The 14,031-nt window shown below is 33.2% G+C and overlaps 1 protein-coding gene across 1 annotated transcript; it reads right to left on the reverse strand.

Moving 5' to 3' along the window:
* Positions 1-8,437: 8,437 nt before the first annotated feature.
* Positions 8,438-9,409, reverse strand: LOC103407651 (biogenesis of lysosome-related organelles complex 1 subunit 1-like). The gene is made up of 3 exons (XM_070818854.1): positions 9,157-9,409; positions 8,822-9,027; positions 8,438-8,677 (listed from the first exon to the last, which is right to left on the reverse strand). The coding sequence occupies exons 1-3, from the start codon at positions 9,314-9,316 to the stop codon at positions 8,588-8,590; spliced, it is 456 nt and encodes a 151-aa protein (XP_070674955.1). The 5' UTR covers positions 9,317-9,409; the 3' UTR covers positions 8,438-8,587.
* Positions 9,410-14,031: the final 4,622 nt, after the last annotated feature.

Below are 14,031 nucleotides of genomic sequence, written 5' to 3' on the forward strand. Positions count from 1 at the left end.
GCACTTTTTGTTTTTAATCTTTGATTCAATGTATTCTATAGATTTTGAGCTTGTGAAGTATGTTAGTTCATTCGTTGGTTATGCCACTACATTTCCAATATGATCGAATTGAGCTATAAGCCTGTAACACAATCACAACACTTGGTCTGAGTCTTCCAACATACAATTGAATAAGCTTATATAAGATATTCGTTACAAAATCATCCACAAAACTTTGATATTTTTCTTGATTAATCCAATGTTATTGTTTTTTTCTTATGAAATTATACATATAATAGCATGCGGCTCATAAGCTAAACCACAGGGAAGTGTCCACACAAATGTAATCCAACAACTCTAGTAGTTATTATGCAATTTATGCTCCTAGCCTCCTAAATTAGGTTAATTAACCTCTAAAAGCTCATAAAAATGAGATAGAAAGAAGTTCTAGACTAATGTCTAAAGGATTGTATTTTACAACCAGAGTCCAGACCTTTATCTTTTGAATTTATTAATAGTCATAAAAAATTGGAGTAATTAGGTTTTCATCCTTATTTTTACTACTCTATTGATTAAAACCTTATTACTTTTCAATTTTTGATCAAGGTCCTTTGTATTAATAATATCATTAATTATTTCAATAATAAAATATTTTTTATTTCTAAATATATTCATTTAATATTTAAAATGTTACAATTAGTATATTTATATTTATGGCTAAATTTTTTATCATATATTTTTATTTTTAGTTTGTACCCATTTTTAATTTGCAACCCTTTTTTAATTTGTACCAATTTTCCTTTCAATTTTAATTTGTACCCATATATTAATTTCTTTTTGTGCCCATATTTTTTACAGTTTTATTTGTATTGTACCCATATTTATTTATTTATTTGTACCCATTTTTATTTTTGCTAAATGTACCCATTTTGAAGAATGTACCCATGTTTTGATACAATCATTTTTTGGTTATTTTTTATGAATGTACCCATGTTTACACACACACACAATAGTATATTTATATTTTAATATTTTTAATCCCACAAATTATGTTTTTTATTGAAAATCTCATTACTATAAACAACTATAAATTTTAATTTTTAATTTAAAAAATATAGTAACGTACATAGAAATAAATTATCAATTAATTTTAGGGACTTGGATCAAAAATTGAAAACCAACAAAGTTTCAGTCAAAGATTGTTCATAACTAGGGACCGCATCCAAAGTCTCCCTAAAAAATTTATAAGTAGTTTAGGGTTCGTTGGTAGACAAAAACTGTTTTAGAGTCACAAATCTTGAATTCTGGTTTGGTAGACCATTTCTAAAAACTGGACTTAATACTATGTTTGGATGAGGGAAATAGATTTGGAATTTGGATAAAAGTCAGAATTTATAAATTAACATGCACAAATTCTTTTGTTTGGATTCATAAACATAGAAATTTAGAATTTTCGTGTGAAAAAAAAACTTGGAATTTGTGACCTCCAATTCCCAAGTTTAAATTCCATGTAAATAGGTGTCATTTCTCAATTTCTATGATTGAGAGTTTAAAAATAATAAATTTTGTATTTAATTCCATTGTTCTTTTAGGTTAATCAAACAAGAAAATTCACAAATTCTAGAAAATAAAATCCCGTCATTTCAATTACTATCGTTTTAAAATTCTTTAGTAATCTTAAATTTTTTCATCCAAACATAGTGTAAGAGTAAAGAAAAACTCAAAAACCATGCCTAAGTCCTGAAAACACAAAAGTACGTTTTAAATTTTTTTTTTTCTGTCTCGATCTCTTCTTTGCGAGTCGAGTTAGTCACGTTGAGTCCAGCAGTAGAAGAAGAGTAAAGAACCACTGATCGCCGACTGTGAGATTTCCGTCTACTAAGAAATATCACCTCCCAGTGGTGGCCGGCGCTAGCACCACCACTTCACACCCAGCGACCCATCGGGCCATCCTTCACTGGGCTCTCTTCCTCCCTCCTTCCCTAATAATGTCGTCGTCATCGGCCACCAAAACAATACAATTTAATTCAAAGTTTATTTGACGCTAGTGATGCACAAATCACTAAAATCATGTGTGTTGGCTGTTAAGCTTGGTTCTATCTAAATTCCTTTTTTCTCTAAAAAATTGTTTTTAAAAATTTAATGGAAAATTCTATTCTAATCCTTGTCTAAAAGCAAGATTAAAAACTAATTCTAATCCTTGGCATTTAATTGTAATTTTTAATATTAAATAGGTTGTAATAATGATTGAGTTTTTTGTTTGTAGGTTATATATTGATTCCCATAAATAATAAAAATGTTATTTATCATTGATAGTTATTATTAAGTTCCCATAATAAGAAAAGTCATATATTATCATATATTTTTCATTGTGCGTGAATGGAGTAATATATATGTATATGCATATTACGTACATATGTATGTTTAGATACTATAGTTACGTACCGATACATTTGTACTGATATATTTGTACCAATATATTCGTACCTAAAGTTATGTACCGATATATTCTTACCGAAACTTACAAACCGATACTTCTGTACCTATAAGTAATATAAGGTACCTAAAGTTACGTACCGATACTTCCGTACCTATGAATAAAATAAGGTACCGAATGTTATGTATAAATTGATTTTGTTTTGTTGTTGAATTTTTTTAATAATGAGAATTTGAATTTTTGAATAAATTTTTATTTATTAATATGATTAGAGCACAATTAAAAACATAATTATGGATGGGTAAAGAATTTTGAATGGTAAGAAAAATTACAATTAAATGCCAAGGATTAGAATTGCCAAACAAGTTCTTGAATTCTAAAATATAAATTCAAAACCCTTGTTTTTAAGAAAAATTAATTATTTTTAGTCGAATCCTTAAGTAAAATACGGATCGGGCCTTTATTGTTTTAGCTGTGCTGCTTTGCTCTGCTCTAGTTTTTTATTTTTGGTTGATAAAATGGTTAATTGTGCAGAAACCAAACTTGTTCCTCCAACGCACAATCTGCAGAAAAATTAGGGTTATGACCATATCCAAGTTGCAGAACTAATTTAAAAACAAATGAATGGAATTTGGTGATCAACTATACTCTTAATATTAAGTTTTTAATGAAATCAAGGTTAACATCACCGTCTAGATCGACCAAGTCGTACCGATTAGTAAATCGTTAAATAGAGAATTAGCACTATATTACTATCCTAATCCCCTATGATTAAATCCTTATTTTCAGAATTAGCTGATGTAGGCAGCTTCTGCCAGTGGTTGGTCTTTTTAGCATAAAAACTAATTCACATTTGACATTTCCTTAGGTTTAGGTTTCAAGATGTTGACATTCAAATTTCAATCAGAAGCAGCGAAAAGTCAAGAGTCCAATGCCTCTGATACAATTTTATAGGATTTTTTACATTTGACATTTTCCCTCCTTCTCTTCATGCGACCTCTTCAAAACCAATTCACATTTGATCTCTAGTTCAATTTTGGAAAAGACCATTCCAATGCCAACTTAAAAAATAATAATAAAATAATAATAATAATAATAATAATAATATTATTATTATTATTATTATTTTATTATTATTATTATTAAGGGGAGATATGACATTCATGCTGTGCTTTTCGTACCATGTCATTTTCGTGGCATACCCGATACATTAACGAGTCGTGTCGTGTAACACCGTTCGGTAATATGACCCAACCTGAAATCGACTCATTAATATTAGTAAGTAATATAATCCAATATGTTACTCGTTAAAGAAAATAGATTTCAGATTAAAAATAATCAAATGAAAAACATAGTAGTGTGAAAAAGAAAATATACAAACGCTCGTAATGACAAGCTTAGGGCCGGTCCTAAGGGTAGTCGAGATAGGCGGTAGCCTAGGGCCCCCAAGTTCGGGGGGGGCCCAAATTTTTTTATACATCCTATATATAAAAATAAATAAATAAAACGTAAGAAACATCACAATTATTTCGTTGGTGCAGTGGAAACGGTTCCACTTCATTTTCATTGGGGTGGGCAGTTCGAAACACCTTGTAGGCATTAGTTTTTGCTTTTTTCAAATCTATGAAATTAAAGATTAAAATTAAAGATAAATTGCTCTTTAAAAATTTTAAAATTACAAGAATCAAAAGGAGTTAAAATAATTCAACAAATATTAATTTTGAATGAATTTAAAATTTTCAACTTTAGAAAAAAATAACAAAACCTCATGTTAGTGGGTGGTTTATGTTTAAATTCTTATTTATTTTCAAAAATATTTTAAATAAAAATTGTATAAATAGAAAAAACTTGAGTTTCTTAAATAAAAAACATACAAATGCCAATTATCATACGCCTACACGTGTGACAAGAAGCTAGTGAAATTAATGGCCTCAATTTGTCCAAATGCATTTTTTTTTCTTTTGCTTTTGAAAATAAACTAAAAAAATAACAAAAACCAGAATAATCATAACTTTGTAATCCTTTTTCTTTCAACTTCCCAGTCTTTCTATTTCTATTGAATGTTTAAGCAACTATCACTTGGTCCTAAAAATTGTAATTTGAGGTAACCAAAACTTTGAATTAAATTTTTTTTTTCAATAATTTATTGTTAAACTAGGTTATTCTAAAATTTGATTTGCTAGTGTGTGTTGATTTTAGAAAGAACACAAGAGAACCACTTGGCGTTGTTGAATTATTATATTCGTCAATCAAGTTTTATTATTTTTTACTCTCTTGATCATCAAGTTTTATTGCTCTTCACTCTCAATCTTAGTGCATTTGCATCTAAAGACATGTGACATGGAATATTAAGTAATGTTAGTATATCTTTTTTCTTTTGATATTAATTTTTAAAGATATTCGATGAAGAAATATATTTTTTATATAATTAGCGAATTCTTCTTACTACATACAAAAAGTCGGAGGTCCAAGAACTTTAGGGCCCCACTTTGAAGATTCGCCTAGGGCCCCCAAATTCTCAGGGCCGGCCCTGGACAAGCTTAACAACTTTTGCAAAGAGGACAACTCCAAAATTCACCCCCATAATCCCATAAATTTAAATTTAACAGTTGATTGTCGTTTACGTTTATACTCTATTTTTCTTAATGAATTTCGTTTTTTCAGATTTTCTTTTTTGAAAACATGATCTTTTAGCTGATGCAAAAAGATGAACGATTCGGATCATTGATATCACGTCATATTTGTATGGTTAGGGAAAATATTGCTCGGAGTATATAAAGTCTCTAGAAACTGTTGGACCCGTTTTTCAACTGTCAAGTATGAACCTGCACAGGCCAAAAACGAGCGAAAGCACCAGGGGTGGTTCTCGGCATGGAGGCTTCGATGCTTAATCTAGCAAGACAGAGGATGAAATAGGTATGATGAATTTCTGCGATTCTGAGTGTCTAACCTTTGATGAGGAGTCACCGTATGTATTTATAGGCCTTACGGAGTTTGTTTATGTCATCCGACATTCTCTGAGTCGTCTAGGACATTGGAGGCCGGCAAGGGGACCATTTTGACATACATATGCCACATCAGGGAAAGACAATTTGTCTCTTCCTCATCATGGGCGTAAGGTGCAACCACACCAGTAGGAGTAGTCTGACACTTCATTTGGGCGCCAAGGTATTGGGCAGTCTAGGCAGGAAGGCCTAGTAACCGAGTAGTGAGCTGGCTAAGTCCGTACTTCGAAGTGGATCAACCCGCCTAAAGTGAAGATTGGTTGCTTCGATCACACCGGGAACCACCTGATTAGATCAATTCCCCATGGGGGAGGCTTGGCCTTCGCTTCACTCCGAGTCTAGCCCTAGGGAGTGAGTGCGAACTATCATTATTCTGAGGATCCGAGGTGATATTTTGGGCCTTACAGGAGCTATATCACATTGAAAATATTTCAATTAACCATAAACATCGAAACGTGATATCAACGAGCCGAATCGTTCATTTTTTGTATCCACTAAAAGATCTTGGGTTTCAAAAAATAAAATTTGAAAAACAAAATCCTATAAGAAGAATAGAGTATAAACAACAATCGACGGTTAAATATACATCTAGGGTTTATAAATTATGATGTCAAATTTCGGATGACCTCTTCAAGAAAGTTGTAAAGCTTGCCATTAGGAGTGAGTATATTATATATATATACGTTTTTCACACTTCTACATTAATTATTATGAATTTGTATTAATTTGCACTCAAACTAAAAACATTATTTGTGAGGATTTGGAAGGTTTTAAAAATCTAAACAATGATGTAACCATGGTCTAAGCGTAGAGGATGCAATCACGAGCTTTGTATGCTCTTTCACATTTTTCACACTTGTACATTAATTACTACAAATTTTTATTAATTTTAAACTCCCCTAATATACTATTCATGAGGGTTTGTAGGGTTTTAAAAACCCAAACATCAATGTGCCTATCTTCAAAGCATAGAGGATGTAATCATGGGTGTTTGCATATTTTTTTTCATATTTTTCACACTTGTAAATTAATTATTATGAATTTTTTAATGTGCTTTAGTATATTTAATGTGTTTTGGATTTTTTTTATTGTAGTAAAAAAAATTTAGGAGTTTAAAAGTATCAAACTAACTTTTTCATTAACAGATTGAAATGGAATATCTGTAGGTAAACCTATTAAGAACCCATTGTTAACAGATTCTTAACTTGTGACCCAATAATGACTCAATTAATTAACGTGTTGACCCGAAACCCGTTATTTTCATATTTTTTTGGGTTGGATTAACTGGTTGTGTAAGGGAATGAGAGAGTTCGAAACTATTATAATAAATTAAGGGAGGAGGAGAGTTTTGGAACCAAAGACGCACTACCCTATCAACTAGGATATTGGACCACATGCAAAATTCCAATGCCAACTACTGCAAAACACTTTGTCATGTGTGCATATTACAGAGAAAATTATAACAGTAGTCCCTCAACTTTAATGCAATTGGAGTAATAGTCCCTCAATAAAAGTTTGTGGCCATTGGTTTTTTAACTCATCAAAACATGTATCTACAGTCATTTTTCGTCAATTCATTCAAAACTTCAGTCAAACTAAGTCACGTGTCACGCACGTGAGACTGAATTAAGGGGCAAATATAGAAAACCAAATGAGATAATTGTAGCAATGGTCCCTTAATTTTAACCCGATTATAGCAATGACCCTCAACTTTAACCCAATTGAAGGAATGGTCTTTCCACCATGATTTTTTTTTATGGAAGTTCTGACAGAGTTGACGAAAAAGACCATAACTACACGTTGAAAAATCTTATTTGAACCAATGTAACATCTTTCTACACCCAACTTACTCTCTACACCCATATTATTTTTTATTAAAGAATTAATATCTCTTTAAATCCAAATTTATTACCTAAAATACCTTCTTAAACCCAATTCAAAATGTAAAGTTATCTTTACACCAATTTATAAAATAAAATCTCTAATTGAATAGTTTTTTTTTTTTTTCAAAGAGGAACAAAAAAACATTACGCATCCTTTTCCCTCCCCCCTCCCTCTCTAGCATTTCCTATGGCTATTGTTTTTTCTGCTACAAAACCAAGATATTTGCTCTCTTTACCAAGCCAAGACACATGCTCTATTTCTCAACCAAACCAGTTACTTGAGTTGCTATCAACACCACCACAATAAATAACCCCCATCACCTTCTCTTATCAAACCAACTTTCCTCTCTGCAAATTTTGTTCTTTCGAAAAAGAACAACTTCACTGTTAAAGTAAGTTGTCATTGTTTGTCTGGTCAATTATTTTCACAAAAATTTGAAGCACTCTTAGTTCTGGAACTAATTATTTGGGATTAAGCTATTCATCTTTTCCTTACTTTTTGATCAATTTGTTTCTACAATTTTTTGGATTATAATCAACGAGTTAATTGATCGTTTAAATGGCTGAAGAAGTTAATTGTAAATTCTGATGATAAGCTGCAACCATTAGAAGCTGCAAAACCAAGTGCTTATAGATGCAAGTTTAAGAAGAGCCATAAGACCAACCAAACCGGCACGACAACAAATTGACAAACAAGCATGGGAACAAATCGAGTCGTACCTTAGTTGGAGAAATCAAAACTTCAAAATCATCATCCATCGATAAAAAAAACTTATTTTTCTCTATAAGAGCTATTAGGACTTTAGTCATAATAAACGTAGGATAAACAATGAGTGATGTACGATTTAATTATAGTGGGTGGGTTTATTGATAAATTTTATTTTTATTTTTAATTCATCTTGTACTTGATGGTAATTATGCAATAGGGTAAAAATAACAATTAACATTTAAAATTTAAGTTGGTGTAGAAAGATGTTACATGAATTTAAATAAAATTTCCCCAACATGTTTTGATAAATTAAGGACCAATTGTCGCTTATTTTTAATTGTAGGATTATTGCTCTAATTTGGTCAAAGTTGAAAAACCACTTCTAAATTTTTTTTTCTATCGTTCATGCAATTTGAATACAAAATTGAGGAACTATTACTACAGTTTTCTTTTGTTTTCTAATTCATGAAATTTGAACTCAGAACATATGTTCCATCTGAGACTAATTGTACACACTAATTGTACAGATATTATATGGAAATTGGTGAAACAAATAATCTGTTGCTGAGCTTGATCATGCTTGGTGAATATTGTGGATGGCTGCAGTGATGCTTTTACAATCAAATTCCATGATCTTCATCCAGTTCTCAAAATCTCCAATTTCCTACCTCACCAAAAACCAAAAATTTAAAATTTAAAATAACCCCTGTTTAAAAATTCAACATTTATTAATTAATTTACTGGATTGACAAAAAAAGAAAAAGAAAAAAAATTACTGGAAAATTGAGGAACAAAAATAAAATTTAACCTTGATGGCAGTGTTCATAGAGTGAGTAACAGAAAGCCACTGATCGGTCTGTTTGCTGAATCGTGCAATGGTGGCAGCCAAAGCCCTAATTTCATACTCGATTCGCTTCTCGTTTACGAACGCCTCTTGCACGCCGCCGTTCACCGCCTCCACCATCAGGTCCGCCGCACGCGCTGCCTTCTTGATCGCGTCCTTCGTCGCCTTCTCTGCCAAAATCAATCACGACTAATCACTCAAGTAATCCGCAACTAATTCAATTTCAATAATCCAGCGTCTTTTCTTCAAACCCTAAAATCGGATTCGAAATTGGATTTGGGGGAACTGAGTCAACTCACCGGTGGCGTCGCGGAGTCTGAGGGAGACGTGGTGGTGATCCTGGACGAGCTGGAGCAGAGCTTCTTCTACACCTCCCGGCTCTGGCTCCGACGAGAATGAGAAGGTTGACGGCGATGCGACGGCGCCATGGGCCAGTGGAAGAGACGTTTGTGAGTGCATGCTGTGGTCGTTTGAAATGTACAAATAAAACGGTTACTCGTATAAATTAAGACAACCCAATCTTTTGTGTTGGCCCTAAATTTTCATGGGCTCACCTCTGTATGGAAGCCCATTTGTTTGGGTTGGGTTCAGCCCAATAGGAACTAATCTTGTTACGTGTCACTCCTATCACTAAAGTTCAATCGTCTTTCCACTTATAAGTGAAAAGATTCAAATTTAACTCTCATGAGTGATAAGTTTGATATATAATTATTGTTAGGTATGACCTAAATTACCCATCTCCAATATCGTTGTATCAAAAAATAAAATTGCAAGACTCACAATTTTATGAAGTCCAACTTTTTAATTGGTTCCCACTTTTAGTCATCTTTTATTTTCAATCAATCCCCTGATTTTACATATCCGCTTATTTTCTCTACGATTTAACTTCTAATACATGCATAACATGTTGAATATTTCTAATGCTAATAAATAAAACACGTATTATATTTGATGGCACACAAATTGGCCAAGTTGGTCTTAGTTTCTAATTTTAATTTTTGTTAGTTTTGAAAAGCTTCCAGATTTAATCTTGAATGCTCTCTTTGAAGATTGCATGCTTTCTTAAAGTACTCGAATAATATTAACTTTGAACGCATGCATGCATAACATGTTGCTATAAGAATAATTTGACCTAATATAGAATCCGGTGAAAAAGCCATAAAGCCATAATCTACAAAGATTACCTTCTCCTCTTTATAAGATTCTCAATGCTCAACTAACAATAGGTTTCAGCTCAATAATGTGCATATTTTAGTTTGGGTGGTGCTATCCACACACCTATTTTTACTTTCCACACACCATCTCAATTTCAGTAGTCGAATGGAATGAATTGAAGATCAAAGGATAAAAATTAATAATGAGTGTGTAGAAAGTAAAATAGGTGTTGTGGATAGAACCAACCTTTAGTTTAGTGGATAAAACACGCACTATAATTTGAGTAAATAGTAACACTAAGTGACAATATGATAGTTACCAACAGATTTCTTGTTATGACCAGGGTTCAATAAAGAAGTTAGAACTTTGACTTGTTTATTAGTGTTTGATAAATAATTGAAGCTAGCTTTTGATTGTAAGAAACTGAATATGAAGGGCTTGTCTGCTAGGCTTAGGAAAGGAGGCTGCACATAAAAGTCAAGCTCACTATGCTTTGCTTTTTAAGTAGGTTGATTAGAAAGAGTTTAGCCCCACCCAAACAGTCTTATAGTTCAATCATATTTTGGATTCACTCTAGTTGATGTATATATGAAAAATCCTATTCTATCAACTAGGATACTCTTATGGTTCTCTTTTTTGATTGCTTTTTATGGGGTGGTGACTTTTGTGTAACCATTATTTTAAGGGAAATAAATATGCAGGTTAACTTCACTAAGACAAGAAAACTCACTACACGAAATTAGTCTTTTATAGCGCACGATGCATGTAGTAATAATTAAAATGTATTCCCATTGTGGAATAATTTGCCAGCTCAAGAAAACAAGTCACATTTATCCATGGCTCCCTGTCTAGTCATGGTTTATGGTTATGTGATTTAAAATTGTTTATTTTTCAGAGCTTTTGAAGGTCTATATATGATATAATATAGGGGTGAACAATTGTTATTTTGAGGTACGGAATTGGGTTTGTGAATTATTAACCATTTATGGTTTCCGGGCAATTGCGACGAGTCATCTCTCACCTAGGCTTCTAGGGTTTTCTCTACTAGTACTAGCATGAGTGACTTCATCTTTCTCTATGTTGTTCCTTCTTAGGGCTACGCACTTTGTACGTTTAAGACTTTCTTTTATGAATGTTTCACAGCCTTTAACCAAAAAAAGGTTTAACACCAAACATTTGCAAAACTTTCATACTTTGTAGGTTTAAGACTTTCTTTTATGAATGTTTCGCTGCCCTTGACCAAAAAAAAAGTTAACACCAAACATCGTAGCAAAACTTTACTTTAGAACCACTCCATGTTTTGCAACACATTTTTCCAAAAGAGAGAGAGGTATCCTCTTCATATAATAAAAGTTTGAGCAGCAGCATGCTTAACACATTACATTTACTGAAAGAAAAAATTAAAAAAATAAGAGAGAATATATGGTGTCCGGAGGGTAAGTGCTCAAGGTTGCATCGCCATTTGTCATGAGTTCAGATTCTTTTTGGCTCTTACTGCTTAAGAGTCTAATAACTAAGAAATCCAGATTGTTTAAAAGGAAGGATTCTAAGTTTTTAATTTGTGTGAAGCGAACCAATAAAATAAGTTAGTGTGGATGGTCAAATTCTGAGTGAATTGAACTCTTTGATCCTCAAACTCCAAACAATGAAAGAGGATCTCAACTCATTTGCCCATGGGCCATGAGTGAAGAGAGCATATAATGATATAATACGTTTAGGGTAGTTTGAGATCTGTTTTACAGTTTTACCACTTTTACTCTTTACTACTATGTATATACATATATAGACACACAATTTTCAAATCTCCGTATCATAAAACAATGACATGGTAGAACAACTATGTATTACATTCATAAGACTGTATCTGCATGAAAGAAAATCCATCAACCAGTATTTTTTTATATGTAATCTTTAAATTTTTTAGGTCTGCATGCTGCCTAACTTTGAAAATTTGGTCCCTTAAATTTTGTTAAAATTGAAATAAAATTCGGAAGTCAAGAAAATATAGCTTGAAGGCATGAGTCCACATGCCAATTATCTTGTCTAATCGAACTTAATGCTAACGGGTTCTTTAAAATGACATCTAATCGAACCTAATACCATCTGGTATTGTCCAGAATACTACCAGATAAGAAAAATAAAGGTTGGGGTATGGCCCAATATTCCTCTTAAATAATTCAAGAGTCGTATTTGCTACAATGGTGTCTGCTTAATTAGCTATACATACAACTGGCATTGTCACTGTCACACTCAAAATTCAAATGTCACTTCCAAACCCTACCTATGATAGCTCTCTACCAACGGATAAGATTTATTTCCAATGAATTTGCCACTGTAGCAGTATTCAAAACAATAACACGATGTTATCATATGAAATAGGCTTATTTTCAAACATCGTTGTGGGTCATACTGAAGAACTATAGTTTTCTACACACATTGGCAATAGAGGTAGATCCATTACTCTAGCTTCGTGGTGTCCCAATGTAAGACATTCAGACGTGTCCAACGCGCAAAATTTTTTCTCATACATTTAGTCGAGCACATGTGGATACGTCATCTACCTATACTTGTTGAAAGCTTCCCAAGCATGCTACTTGGATATGTCGAAAACTTTCGGACGTTTGTTGCGCCGGACTATCTCGGACTAGACTAGCTTCAACGACTAAGCTGGACTGACTTAGACTAGACTAAGCTGGACTAACTTAGTGAAACGTTTGGTGCAATGTTGGACTAAGAAACTGGATAATAACAAATTCTAATATTATATTATTTAATATATAAATTATTAATATTTTATTATGATTTAGATGACCGGAGATGACGAGGAGTCTATCGGGAGTGGTTGTTGAGCATGACGAGGACGAGAGATGATAGTCTTAGCTAGTCCCATGGTTATTGGGGGTCTCGCTAAGACTTCTTAGTAAAGGGTTTTGTCCATGCTAGTCCCCTTTAGTCTCATTAATGTTAGTCCCAGCATGGAACAAACACAGTATTGGACTAACAACTAGTCCAATCCAGTCCAGTCCTACTTAGTGAGGGCAAACAAACGCCCCCTCAACGTCTGATGTCGAGCATCACTTGCCAAGGCCCAATAGTTTATAAGAATTCTCAGTTTGCATCTGCAAACCCACCCCGGCGCGCGGGGGCGGGCGCACACACACTCAAAACACAAATTTCCCGACTTTCCTAGTGTCTTGAGACCGATAGAACCCATCAATCCATAGAGTCCTTTCGCGACCTTGCCCTCCCCTACCCCCAATTTTCGACTTTTGTAGGATCCCAATATTAAGGATAGTTTTGTAAGAGACAAGAGTTAACAGTGTCAATTTTGTCACTAGATTTTTCTGATATAGGTGGTTATAGGATAGTTAGATTTGTTATGGTAAGCTGTCAAGTGCACATCTATTGTATAAATACCAACTGATGTAATTTTATCATTTCATTCAATGGAATACATTTCCTAATATGGTATCCTTCGCCTCTGTCTTACAACCGACTTCGATATTTTTCTTCTTTGTGACTTTTCTATCACGCTTCCTTCTTTCTCCTCTCTAAAACCCTAACTTGCAGCAATGGTGATTGCTACTTCTCTTTCCTATAAATCCGCTTCACCAGTTCATCCTACTCTGAAGGTCAATTCGTGCCCTAATTCCTTTGACACCTCTTCAATTGCTTCGATTACGATTCAGAATATCGGTTCAATGGTTCCGATCAAGCTCACTACCACTAACGACCTCACATTGAGTGCATTGTTTGCTCCAATTTTTCGAATATACAATCTCACCAAGATTGTTAACGGCTCGATCGAAGCTCCGCCTAAAGTTCTTCGAGATTCATCTGGTAACCTAATCTTGAATCCTGAGTACATCGCTTGGTTTGAGAATGATCAGAATATTCTTATATGGATCAACTCAACTCTCTCTAAATCTTTGATTCCATATACTATTGGTGTAAATTCATCTTGAGAGCTATAGTCCAAGCTTGAATCGCACCTTGCAGCGGCCTCACAATCTCACATT

The sequence above is a fragment of the Malus domestica genome, chromosome 03, assembly GCF_042453785.1.
Source record: "Malus domestica chromosome 03, GDT2T_hap1".
In the NCBI taxonomy this organism is placed as follows: Eukaryota; Viridiplantae; Streptophyta; class Magnoliopsida; order Rosales; family Rosaceae; genus Malus; species Malus domestica.